Here is a 13,503-nt window from a genome sequence, read left to right on the forward strand (position 1 = left end):
CTAACATATTTTATTGAATTATAATTTATAAAATGCGGTAAATGTTGAAGCGGCAGAATGATTCCTCGAAGCCGGCACATTGATCATACACGTGCCTCGACGTCAGCGATCTTCTTTAGGCTACCGTATGTAATTTGTGTGTAAACAGTGTTAATATAGATATACAAATACATGGTACACGATCTTCTATTGGGGCTTTATACTTTAGTAATTAATTTACAAAGATCTTTCATTCTGTGAAGAACTGGTGAGAGTAGTATATATTTAAAATTAACATTTTCACCAGAATAGCGCCGAGTACAACATCACCATACTGAAGCAGGTTCAGGCGATATTTGCACATTTGCACTACAGCAAGCTTCAGTATTACGTGCCGAGAGGACTTTGGGCTCACTTCAGGTATATGTCAATTATTTTTGTTCGCATTGTTTTGTTTAATTTAGCTCTGTACAGATTTGATTCGAAGAACTTTAAATAATAGAGCATTTTTTCTTTACTCTATAATATATATACTCGCGTATAACAATATAATATAAGACAACCCGCGATGGCCCAAGCCGAGGTCTCGCAGGAGGCTATAGAAGAAGGAGGAGGAGGAGGAGGCAGGAGGGAAAACGCGAACTGTCAAGGCGCTGAGAGCGAACATGAAGAATCGTTTAAAAAAAATTGTTTTCTTTTATAACGGACAGCAGGCTCATCTGGACACAATGCGAGAGAGCTCGCGAGTGCGTTATCAGCATTTTAAGATGTTTTTGCAGACGTGAATTGTACTAGTGTTTTAATTGTTCAGTGTTTTCGATGAGACAAATCTCGTTTGACAGTATCACGAAATCAGATCTTAATATATATATCTTCAGATTACAAGGCGAACCAGTGAATCTACGCGAGCAACAAGATGCGGTGGAATTCTTCATGTCGCTCGTCGAGTCTTTGGATGAAGCTCTTAAATCGTTGGGACAAGAGCAATTGATGGCTAAGACAATGGGAGGCACATTCTCAGACCAGAAGATTTGCAAAGGTTGCCCGCACAGGTATACAAATCAATGACGTTACAACCCTTGGTTTCCAACCAGCTGTTTCGTGATCATTCTTCTGTGTCTCCCAATTCCTTTCGTCCTTCACCTTATATTATTACTTGTTAATAAGTCTATATGGCTCAGGCGAGTTTCGAAACCTCGACATCAGGGACGAGAGTCATATAACAATTAAACAAATACTTTATTAATAAAAAGAATTGAACAGTCATATTATTTACAAACTTAATTGCTTTTCATCATGAGAATGCCACATTATGTAAATAGATCTATTATACTATTGTCTTTTGTTAACATGGCTTTTACACATTGAAAGAAAACACTTTTTAACCGGATTAAAGCTATTTGTATTATTATAAACTTATAATTATTTACATAATTTTAAATTTAATTTTTTCCGACGTTTCGCGTGCTTTACACCGTGCGTGGTGACTGGTGACGTGGTGAAGTCTATAATAATACAAAATAGCTTTAATCCGGTTAAAAAATGTTTTCTTTCAATAGATCTATTATTTTTATGAGAATTACTCGATTTTGAATAAGTTGAAACTGTTTAGCGCTCTGCCTTCTTAAGTTCTTTCAGTTGTCGTCCTTGTGTAGTGATGTTTGAGAGCAAAATTAAATTAAAATGAAAGAATAAGTTACAAATTTTACTGCGAATATAAATACGGTCATAAATTAAATCATATTTATTAGCTTTGCTTGTCTCTTGTTAGATAGACACTTAAAGGTGTAACTTTCATGTGAAACATAAAAATTCTAAGATGTATATGTACACGTCAGTAATAGGGCGTGTATTTTTGGTATACGTTCTGGGTTTGCAATTATTCCAGTTAATAGTGGCCACAGAAAGTTTTATTTTTTGACATTTTGTAGATATTGCAAGGAGGAGCCGTTTAGTGTAGTGTCGTTGGATATACGGAATATGTCTCGGCTTCAAGAATCGTTGGAGGCGTACGTACGAGGCGAATTGCTGGAGGGTGCCGACGCATATCATTGTGATAAATGTAGCAAGAAGGTATGTTATGAGGTCAGAGGAGCCAAACGGGCAGGAGGCTCAACTGATGTTTAGTGATACCGCCACCCATGGACACGCACGTTAAAAGGCTCGCAAGTGCGTTGCCGGCCTTTTAAAACTGGATACGCTCGTTTCTTGAAAGAGCCTACGTCTGGTGACACACAGTGGTGGTGCTCGGAAAAAACTGCTTTAATTTATCTTGATCAACAGACTCCGATCCACTTTTAAAACAAACTCGATCCTCCGCTTGAGAAAGGATGCTGTCAGAAGTTTCTAATTACACCGTCTGTCTCGTTTCATCACAGTATAAACACAATTCGATAGAAAGAGACAGTCAAAACAAAAAAACTTGAGTTAAAAGTTGTGTTAAAATTGTGCTGTTATCATAATGGTAATTTTGTATTTCAGGTGGTGACAGTCAAACGGTTATGTTTAAATAAACTTCCCCCAGTCCTAGTCATCCAGCTTAAACGTTTCGAATACGACTTTGAAAGAGTGTGTGCAATTAAGTTTAATGATTATTTCGAGTTCCCGCGGGATCTAGATGTCGAACCCTATACAGGTAAGCTATGTTTAATTCTCCTATACATTTGACACGAGTTTATCCATTACGAGAAATCCATTCGAACTGAGGTTTCCGGACAAATCATATTTATCTGTCCGTCTCGCTCGCACTTACAGGGTTATATGTATAGATGGGATTTGTACGATCGATATTCTAAGTTATGTGAAATTAATAGGATTTTTTTTAATTTCTTCAAAAACACGTTAGAAAATAAATTCTCCATTGCGCGTATTACGTACGTAAGTAATGTAAGTAATAACAACAAATCGTGTGTTTGTAGAAAAACAATCTCACTCGTAACGACTAATCAGGAGTCACGAGTGCGTGCGCAGGTGCTAAGTATAGATAAAGGGTTGCATTGCGTACACATTTCTACTGTCAGTAACATTTATTAGCAGACGACTCAGTGTATGCGTCGACTTAAGTGAATATACATTACTAATTGTTCATAATAATGTTAATAAACAGCCAAAACTATTCTCTATGGTGCCTAAGATGGCGTCGCAACGTACGTACCATTAATTACAGACACGTACACGTAAATTAATGTCAAGTCATTGTCGATTCGAGTAATCTGTGACCGTGTCACGTGACTAATAAAAAACTATATTTTTAATAATGGACTTTAATTATTTATATCAAAACGCTTTTTAAATATGTTTACACTTTTTTTCATACTGTCAAATAGTTAACCTGGCGACAGAATTAAAATTCTACCCTCATTTTTATAAAGGGATTGCTCTGTTTTTTTCAGTATTTTCTCATTTACCACAGATCATTAAAATCAGTAAAATTAATGAATTGAAGTGTTGAAAAAATTCTTTAACTGTTGCCTAATCAATAGACAAAGACAACATGGAAAACCTTGGCCGACTTCACATTCTATCTTTTTGGAATCGTTCCATTGGTTATTGATTACATTCGTTTCAAACCTTCTTAACGGAGTTTAAAAAAAACTTTATTTTCGCTGCGATTAGAAAGATCTAGTCAAAACAGTTCTGACATAATGTAATTTAGTATTGTCTTTTGTTAACATAGCTTTTACACATTAAGAAAACACCTTTTAAACGGATTGAAGCTATGTATTATTATTAAAAACTTATAATTATTTTTATATATATATAGTTTTGCGTGCTTTATTGATCGTCATCTTTTAGTCGATACCAACTCCGGAGAAATAAATACAGAAAACACAACTTTCTCTACAGATGTGATACTTTTGACATTCAACATCTTTTGTTTTCAGTCACCGTGACCACGCACGCTGTAAAGCACGCGAAACGCCGGAAAAAATAAAATAAAATTAAGTCTATAATAATACAAATAGCTTTAATCCAATTAAAAAATTGTTTTCTTAATAATGTAATTTTTCAAAACGGATTTAAGTTATTGAAAATTTCTCAATGCAGCCTGGGGTCTGGCAAAGGCGGAGGGGGAGACCATATGGGAGGGAAGTGAGGATGCTGAACAGGACCCACGGTGCACGCAGTACGAACTCAGTGGCATTGTGGTCCATTCCGGTCAGGCCTCTGGTGGCCATTACTTCTCATATGTGTTATTGAGGTATGTCCTGTTTTCGTAAAATGAGGTTTTTAATTGTATGTGACATTTTTGCAATTGGATAATTTTTGAGTACGATAATTTCTTGCGTAACGAATTCGGGGGGGGAGGGGTTAGTAAATCGTTACGATGCCTTACAGAGGAAGGGAGCGTTCAACTATTACGTAACGAATTTGGGTTTTTGTAAACTTTGATTTACTTTACTTTACCATCCTATATTTAACTTGAATTTTTATTCTTATCGTAATATTAACGGTGATGCCATCTTACACTGGAGTTGCATAGACTTTGAGAAAAATAGGATTTGAATTCTATAAATACTAAATCAAAGTTTAGGCTTAGTGTACACAAAGCAAAGTTTGTGTTAAGTTACTGTTGTTCTGGACCCCTTTTGGGTAAAAGCCTCCTGGATTATATGGATCTGTTCTTTGCTTCCTCCATCATCCCAGAAACCTTTACGATTTCGTCAGCCCATCATTTTTGTGGTCTTTCCACATTTCTTCTGACTGGAGGGGCACTGTACAACTTGCAATATGACTTACCCATTTTCATTTCAGCTGCAAGGCATGCGTGAGCTTAGTTTTCGCCCTGATGTGGTCACTATATTTTGTGAATCTTTGTTCGATGAATACGGTTTATATATTTAATGGATCTTATTGCAGGGACACGGGTTCGGCTGGTCGGTGGGTAAAGTTGGACGATGGGGAGGTATCGGAGTGTGCCATGCACGATGATGACGAGATGAAGGCGCAGTGTTTTGGAGGAGAATACATGGGCGAGGTAAAAATGGCTATTTTATTTGAAATGGGACGGGGAAAACTGGCTTTAGGCTAGCGATACCACCGCCCAAGGATACTCACACTGCAAGGAGGCTCATAAATTACCAGTCTTTTAGGAGGTGGTACGCTCTTTTCTTGAAGGACCCCGAATGGATTTGGAAGTACTTCAGCTGGTGTAGTTCCACATAGTATGTTTCTGCTCACATAGCCTTGAACTTTGTTAATAGGTGCCTAATTCTTTTATATTTCTAAGACAAATGAAATTTGTACCACATATAATTTTAGTTTCCTATAAATTCCCAGGTCCAAATTTTATAAAACTGTTCTGTATTTTAAACAGAGGCTTCAGTAGTAAGCAATGTCACTTTTGATCGGCCTTTAGCCGTGGTATGAACCAGAACGTCTTGGCTTAAAGTCTCTTTATCTACGCTATAAACCTTCAGATAGCAAATGCTATTTGTCATAAAATCTGTCTGCATTGAACGCAGGCACACACACACAGCCTTTAGAGTAAGATTACCAACGTACGTCTTTGACGTGTCGTACGCTCGAGTCTGATCATCGATCCATTCCTTTGCGTGTAGACGGTTGCTGGCTGATCTTCTGGACAGCTCTTCGAGTATTTCAAGTATTCGCTAAGACGATAAAGTAATATTTTTTTTGCTTATAGGTATTTGATTCAACTATCAAAAGGATATCATACAAACGCCAAAAGAGGTGGTGGAACGCCTACATGTTGTTTTACACACGGAAGGACACGATCAGCACCTCACTGGAACAAACTATGAAGAGTATGACTCTGAAGTAAGTATAGAACTTTATTCTCTCATTACAAAATTGTATTTTATTTACATGAGAAACTTAATTTTATGTACTAGAATAAATTTAATTTATACTTTAGCCTCAATAACACGTGGTAATCATGATATTGAATTGTAGCTTATATGACACGTTTGTCGGTTTACCATAGCAGTGCCATCTATTGATTACTTACTCAATCTAGTCGAAAAGTATCGACATCTGTTAGAATCTTTCGAAGTTAACAGATAATTGTGACTGTCAATTAATTATAGACAAATAATTTGCAATAAAATACAATTGCGACTATAATTAAAGATCTAAACTATCATATCTCTTAGGTTGGACCAGACTGCTCACGGTGTGCCAATTTAATTTAAAATCGGTTAAGTAGTTTAGGAGTCCATCGCGGACAGACATCGTGACAGGAGATTTATATATATTATAAGATTAATATATACGAACTAGATACACGTCGCCTTTAGCCGTCTTAATTTAGTTTCCTAGGTTCGTTTTGACATGTATCTTTAACGTCCTTTTGAATTGCTTAAACGCGCTAATATAACGAATTTAGACGGTAATTGGTTAAATAGTTGACTTCATACTTAATAGACTTCAAACAAACTCGCTCGACGAGTATTGCGTGTAGTTGTGTGTTTGATTTTTTTTATTGATAATGACATTTTTAAATAAGATACAGGTGCCATTAACATTTAGTTATTTAATCGTCATAATTTTGGTTTCTTGGCGGATTTTATTAGTCTGTTAAATAATTGTCTAAATAAAAAATCAATGGCTCTACAACCTTTTTAGGTCTGGGCCTCAGATTTCTGTATCTGTTTCATGATCATTTGTCAATCAAATAAGGCAAGTAGGTGATCAGCCTTCTGTGTCTGACGCACGTCGTCGACTTTTTGGGTGTAAGGCAAGTTTCCTCACGATGTTTTCCATCACCGTTCGAGTTAATGTTAAATGCGCCATTATTCTGTGGAGCAGACGTCTTTCACAGCGCTGGTTACTCAATATCCGATAGTACACAAATAGATTTAAAAAATGTCATTTTGTAATCAACTTTTGTTACAGAGAGAGTACAATACCGAAACCAATATGGAACTCGGTACGTCGCAGCAATATTGCGTTTTGTCACAACCAGGACCAATTCAGCTTGGAGCACTTCAACTTTATGAAGAAGTTGTGTTGTATGCGGCTGCATCCCGGATCGCAGAGCGCAGTTTGGGTGATTATTTTCATATTATGATCTTGAGTTATACCGCTGCTGGTTATATTGTCAGGTTCGCGAGTGTGTTGCCGGATTTTAAAAATTTATGTGCCTTTTCTAGGTATCGATTTGGTTAGGAACTTAATCAATTTGAACGTTGAATATATGATGTCCAAAGAAAGCAAACCTTTTAATTGCTGGTAAGCTTTTCATTAGTCGTGGTCAGCGAACATGGTCAATATTAATATACTGACTAGAATCTAATTAAACTGTGTCAAATTAACGCCGTTATTAGCTATTGCGTTAGACTTAATTGACGTTAGTTTTGAACCCACTTTACACTTGGTCTGTTGGCTATATTAACTCATTTATTTATTTATTTATTTATTTACACTTCGTTACACTACAAAATAAAAATAAAAATTAACATAATTAAATCAAAAGGAGGGCAACTGGCAACTTCATTTAATGAAGTTTTAGTGCCTTGTGTATGTGAAGCCACATTAATGTGAAATTATGTTTTTTTTAAATTATGTATTGCGTTTGTTTCGGAAAGGACAAACGTACGTAATACGTGTCATATCACGTGTTAGATGCTGTCAACCAATCACAGTTAAACGGGGCGCGTTGTCGTTTCGTTCTCTCTCTTCTGGTCAAAACAGTTAACTATACGTGGTCAACGCATGTTGAAACTCTTTAGCGTTGCGTCTTTGTCTTACACTCCCTTGCATAAATGGTTATCTATAAAAAATATAACAGTTTAAAAAAAACTGAATATAAAAACATAAATTATATTTGAATCTGATGTTAAGTGATACCGCCGCCCATGGACACTCACATTGCCAGGAGGCTCGCAAGTGCGTTGCCGGCCTTTCAAGAATTGGTCTATTTAATAATTGACTGGATTATTTATTAGCCGCGCTAGTATTGAACGTACAAAAACAGTGTTTTTTTTATAAAACAACGTACAGTAGATCTGTAACGAAGGTTTGACTTTTCCAGGGTCCAGAACACGAAGAGATGTCAATGCTAGCGGTGCAGTTGGCCACCAAGTTCCTCTTTCAAATTGGCTTTCACACGAAGAAAACTCTACGGGGTCCAGCGACGGATTGGTGAGTAAAATCAAAAACTTGAACACGTTAGTCAAATATGGAAATATATCAAAAGTATGAATCAGATGTCATTATGGGTATGAATGTCCTGCAAATGTACATTAGCAAGTAGGGCAGTAGATAGAAATTGGTGGTAAAATGGTATTTCTGTATCTGTTCAGGCAAGTAGGTGACCAGCCTCTTGTGCCTGACTCACGCCGTCTTTTTGGGTCTAATGCAAATCGGTTTCCTCACGATGTTTTCCTTCACCGTTCGATCTAATGCTAAATGCACGCATAGAAAGAAAATCCATTGGTGCATAGCCGGGGATCGAACCTACGATCGCAGGGATGAGAGTCGCACGCTGAAGCCAACACTGCTCTAGATAACTAATGACATTACAATATAAAATTTTGAATTCCTCCAGTATAAGCCGTTCGATTAACAGCCTAGTCTTTCATCTTAACGGCCCCGTGTAACTAACGGCCTCAAAGATATTCAGCCGTAGCGTTTTGTTATTTAATAAACTGGCTAATGCTTAGGCGATTGGTACGATAGAGTGATCATGTGGCAGAAGTAAAAAAACGATTAAACATTTGACATAAAAATATTTCAGCCAGATTCGGCCAGCTTAATTAGCCGTTCAATTAACAGCCTAGCCTTTTAACTAAACGGGACCGTTTAATTAACGGCCTCAAAGATATTTAGACGTAGCGTTTGTTACAACATTTAATCAATTGGCTGGCTAATGCTTAGGCCATTCGTACGATATTCATTATTTAGCAGAAGTAAAAAAGATGAAACATATGACATATAATAATTTTCTTTTTTAAATTAAATTTGCTTAAGTCAAATTCACATTATTATTGTCACTCTTCCGTGGTACCAGTTATTTTTCATGAAACTTTGGACAACACCATCAAGTTAGTGGTTTGCCGACGCCATATTGACAGTTTGAGTTTTGTTTCGAGTTTGAAAGTGGCACAAAGCGGAATCAAATTTAAATGAACCGTCAACAGTCTCGGCAAGTAATGAAACGTCATCGATCCAAGTCAAGTTTAATCAAATGGCTGAACATCTTTCAGGCCGCTAGTTAAACGGCTAGGCTGTCAATTGAACGGCTAATTAAGCTAGTTGGTTGCGACATATATAACAAAACAAGAGGAACAAAAAACAAGCAGTTGTCTGCTGAAAGCAGATTCTACCTTCTAGCTGTAGTGGCGAAATAATGGAGATTGTCATTAATGAACGGAATAATAAAACATATTTCCAACAACAAAAAAACAATGCACCATTTAGCGTAAACTTTTGAGCCACACCGCAAAACTGAACGATAAAGTTAGTTGTTGAAGTCATTTGTCGTACGGTTTTATTTTGCCTCTAATAGGTAATAATCTATGTAGTTCAGATTCATTATTTTATTGTGTCTTGATATTAGTATTATAACATTAATTTATTGTTATCTATGAGAAGTTGTAAAAAATAATTTTCACTGTGTATCTTTACAGGCACGATATAATTTGTCAGCATCTAAGGTGCTCACAGACAGTCCGGGCTTGGTTTGCAACAGACCTCTTCAAACATACACACAGGTGCGGGAGCAGAAAGCTTTATTTATTTATAGACTTTATTAATTAAAATGCCTATACATATGTATTTATATATATTTCCCTATAATAGAGGCTATGAGTAGCGTTATTGGACACTTACTTATGATGACAATCCTTTTTAGTAAATTAGGTTAGACTTAAATTACTTATTAGTCTTAAGTTAGGCTAGATCGTAATGTTCCATGATGTCGTACTAAAGACACATGTATATAAAAAAAATATATATTTCTAGTTATATTTTATTATCATTTAAGGTTATAGATAAAAACGCTCTCGCAATGTTTCATCTCACCTTACTAAAAAATAAATGTTTCGCCATATGTGGTGGTGGTTTGTATGTTTGTACGCCATATACGCAACTACCTCCGTACGGTCCACAACTTCAAAAATATTGGAGACCACACGTGGACGTATAGAGCTTTCCATCTGCAGACCTTATATGGTCTGTGAACAGTGACCCCATTAAACATACTTAACTAGACAACTGTATATCACAACACATGGTTAGATTAGTGACTTACATAAGGCCCGTTCTTTAACGTCAATCAAACTTGAATCTAGTTTCATGAGCTGTCAAACAATTTTTTCTATATATGACATATTTGTCAGCACTCAAGCCTATATAGTCAGATAAAAAATAAATAAATCAATGGCGCTACGACCTTTTTAGGTCTGGACCTCAGATTATTGTATCTGTTTCATGATAATTTGTCAATCTAATAGGCAAGTAGGTGATCAGCCTTCTGTGCCTGACGCACGCCTTGTTGTCTAAGGCAAGGTTCCTCACGATGTTTTCCTTCACCGTTCGAGCGAGTGTTAAATGCGCACATAGAAAGAAAATCCATTGGTGCACAGCCGGGGATCGAACTTACGACCTCAGGGATGAAAGTCGCACGTTAAAGCCACTAGGCCAACACTGCTCATTCATTCAGTCATTTAAGATACTTATTATATTAGTATCTTTTGCTTACTTACAGAATATAAATAAACAAATATAAGGGATTACAGCCCCATCTAACCCTATCGTTATATATTATTTAGTATAGACTAAAACCTCTGAACATATTTTCATAAATGGTTACAATTACGTCTACTTGCCAACGAAATAAAACTGCATCTTAATTTGTCTATTCGTTTGGGAGTTACGATGCCACGGATACGTTAAAATGTCAAACACCACACCGAGATTTTTGCGTAGTCAGTATTAAACACAAAAGAAAATTTATTTATAGTTATGAAAAATATCGCGTATTTTTTTTTAAATTTAGCTTCTGTAATATAATTTCAGGTTAGGCGACTATCTCCTCTCATGTCCTACAAGCGATGTCCGAATAGTATTCATGAAGATTATCGTATTCCTGGCCCACTTCTCCACACAGGATCCGCCAGGTATTTTTCTTTCTCATTATTTTATAGAACGGGGCGCAAAGGGGGCAGGAGGCTCACCTGGTGTTAAGAGATAATGCCAGAGAGCTCGCGAGTGCGTTGCCGGCCTTTTAAGAATTGGTACGTTCTTTTCTTGAAGGCATCAGTAGTTCGGGAGATCCAAACATTTTCAGCTTTATATATAATGTTTTTATTATTATACAGAGGCGATGCAACCCTATAAAGTCCTTAGATTGCACCCGTGTCTCATTGATAACTTTCATTTTATATATGAACAGTCGTGTATGCCACATGTCGTTGCATCTTTCTGCATTGGTGCAATGCCGTAATTCGAACGACCCCAATGTTAAGAGGGTCACGAGGTCCAACATAGCTTTTGAGTTATAATATAAAAATATATTTCTTCCAGTGAACAATGGCTACAGCTCGTGGTGTAGCCGCGAAGAAGTGACAAGTCTTTCCGATCAAGTATTATGTTGCGCGCGTGCGCTGGCAGCGCCAGATGCGCATACGCACCGACTGCCGCCGCATCTGCCTTTGTTATTTAACCTATTCCACGCGTATGCTATGCTGGGCTTGCATGAGAAATATCAGCTGTTACGGGTATGTATACGTTTACGTACGACGAATATTTATTGACGATTGATTTGCTCCAGTTCAAAAAATTTGTGTGACTCAATACGTGGCGATTAAAAAGAGTGACGTAGATTTTCTTGCCAGTTCTTTAAACCCGCTCTACGCCCTTGACTTGCGAACTGGTAGTAAATGTAATTTTAGAATCGATTAAACATCTTTTCTGTTGACGTTCATAAGTGTACTTGGTTACCTATATGAATAGAGTTATTATGAGTTTGAATTCTAATGTTTTATAAATATAATATTTGTATGTATTTTAGAACATAGCATTGTGATAGCTTTTAGTTATTTTATTAATTTGGTCATCCTGGCAGTGCGTTTGCACGCCAGTCCAATAAAAGCAAAAATATATGTTTGCCTTTATTTTTCTTTTTTTTTATATCTATTAATATACTTAATTGACTTATATAGTTGATTCGTATATCAATGTTATCCGTTTTGGCTTTATAATATACGCTTGTGTGTAAATACCGGCAAACTTCTTGAACAAATGTCCTTGCCTGCGCAGAAGCGATTTTTAGGTATCACTTGAGAGTGACGCGTGATTGTCAAATCAGTTGACGTTTGTGTCCCGCGCTGTGTACGATGCGCAAACTTTCCCCCACACCCTCGTTTAATGCTCAAGAAGTTTGCCGGTATCTATACAAATAGTAGAACTTTTGATAATTCCCACAATATACAATGAGAAAGGTCCGTTAACCTTATGAACAGTTTGCCAGCTAGTAGACTGCCAGGAGTATCTGTATTGTATACATTGTATGTATTGCTCAAGAAGTTTGCCGGTATCTATACAAATAGTAGAACTTTTGATAATTCCCACAATATACAATGAGAAAGGTCCATTAACCTTATGAACAGTTTGCCAGCTAGTAGACTGCCAAGAGTATCTGTATTGTATATATTGGATGTATTGCTCAAGAAGTTTGCCGGTATCTATACAAATAGTAGCACTTTTGATAATTCCCACAATATACAATGAGAAAGGTCCGTTAACCTTATGAACAGTTTGCCAGCTAGTAGACTGCCAGGAGTATCTGTATTGTATGTATTGCTCAAGAAGTTTGCCGGTATCTATACAAATAGTAGAACTTTTGATAATTCCCACAATATACAATGAGAAAGGTCCATTAACCTTATGAACAGTTTGCCAGCTAGTAGACTGCCAAGAGTATCTGTATTGTATATATTGGATGTATTGCTCAAGAAGTTTGCCGGTATCTATACAAATAGTAGCACTTTTGATAATTCCCACAATATACAATGAGAAAGGTCCATTAACCTTATGAACAGTTTGCCAGCTAGTAGACTGCCAAGAGTATCTGTATTGTATATATTGGATGTATTGCTCAAGAAGTTTGCCGGTATCTATACAAATAGTAGCACTTTTGATAATTCCCACAATATACAATGAGAAAGGTCCATTAACCTTATGAACAGTTTGCCAGCTAGTAGACTGCCAAGAGTATCTGTATTGTATATATTGGATGTATTGCTCAAGAAGTTTGCCGGTATCTATACAAATAGTAGCACTTTTGATAATTCCCACAATATACAATGAGAAAGGTCCATTAACCTTATGAACAGTTTGCCAGCTAGTAGACTGCCAAGAGTATCTGTATTGTATATATTGGATGTATTGCTCAAGAAGTTTGCCGGTATCTATACAAATAGTAGAACTTTTGATAATTCCCACAATATACAATGAGAAAGGTCCATTAACCTTATGAACAGTTTGCCAGCTAGTAGACTGCCAAGAGTATCTGTATTGTATATATTGGATGTATTGCTCAAGAAGTTTGCCGGTATC

The 13,503-nt window shown here is 36.6% G+C and overlaps 1 protein-coding gene across 2 annotated transcripts in view; it reads left to right on the forward strand.

The window, feature by feature from the left end:
- The window catches only part of LOC123717696 (probable ubiquitin carboxyl-terminal hydrolase FAF-X), a 55,114-nt gene that overhangs the window by 36,039 nt on the left and 5,572 nt on the right, over positions 1-13,503 (forward strand). For both annotated transcript variants that reach the window (XM_045673835.1, XM_045673836.1), the window contains 12 exons: positions 287-399; positions 858-1,031; positions 1,911-2,052; positions 2,461-2,614; positions 4,027-4,180; positions 4,840-4,957; positions 5,627-5,760; positions 6,838-6,991; positions 7,976-8,085; positions 9,573-9,656; positions 10,963-11,063; positions 11,470-11,663. In XM_045673835.1, coding sequence (XP_045529791.1) covers positions 287-399; positions 858-1,031; positions 1,911-2,052; positions 2,461-2,614; positions 4,027-4,180; positions 4,840-4,957; positions 5,627-5,760; positions 6,838-6,991; positions 7,976-8,085; positions 9,573-9,656; positions 10,963-11,063; positions 11,470-11,663 — 1,632 coding nt within the window. The remainder of the gene's footprint in view (positions 1-286; positions 400-857; positions 1,032-1,910; positions 2,053-2,460; positions 2,615-4,026; positions 4,181-4,839; positions 4,958-5,626; positions 5,761-6,837; positions 6,992-7,975; positions 8,086-9,572; positions 9,657-10,962; positions 11,064-11,469; positions 11,664-13,503) is intronic.

The sequence above is a fragment of the Pieris brassicae genome, chromosome 13, assembly GCF_905147105.1.
Source record: "Pieris brassicae chromosome 13, ilPieBrab1.1, whole genome shotgun sequence".
Taxonomy (NCBI): domain Eukaryota; kingdom Metazoa; phylum Arthropoda; class Insecta; order Lepidoptera; family Pieridae; genus Pieris; species Pieris brassicae.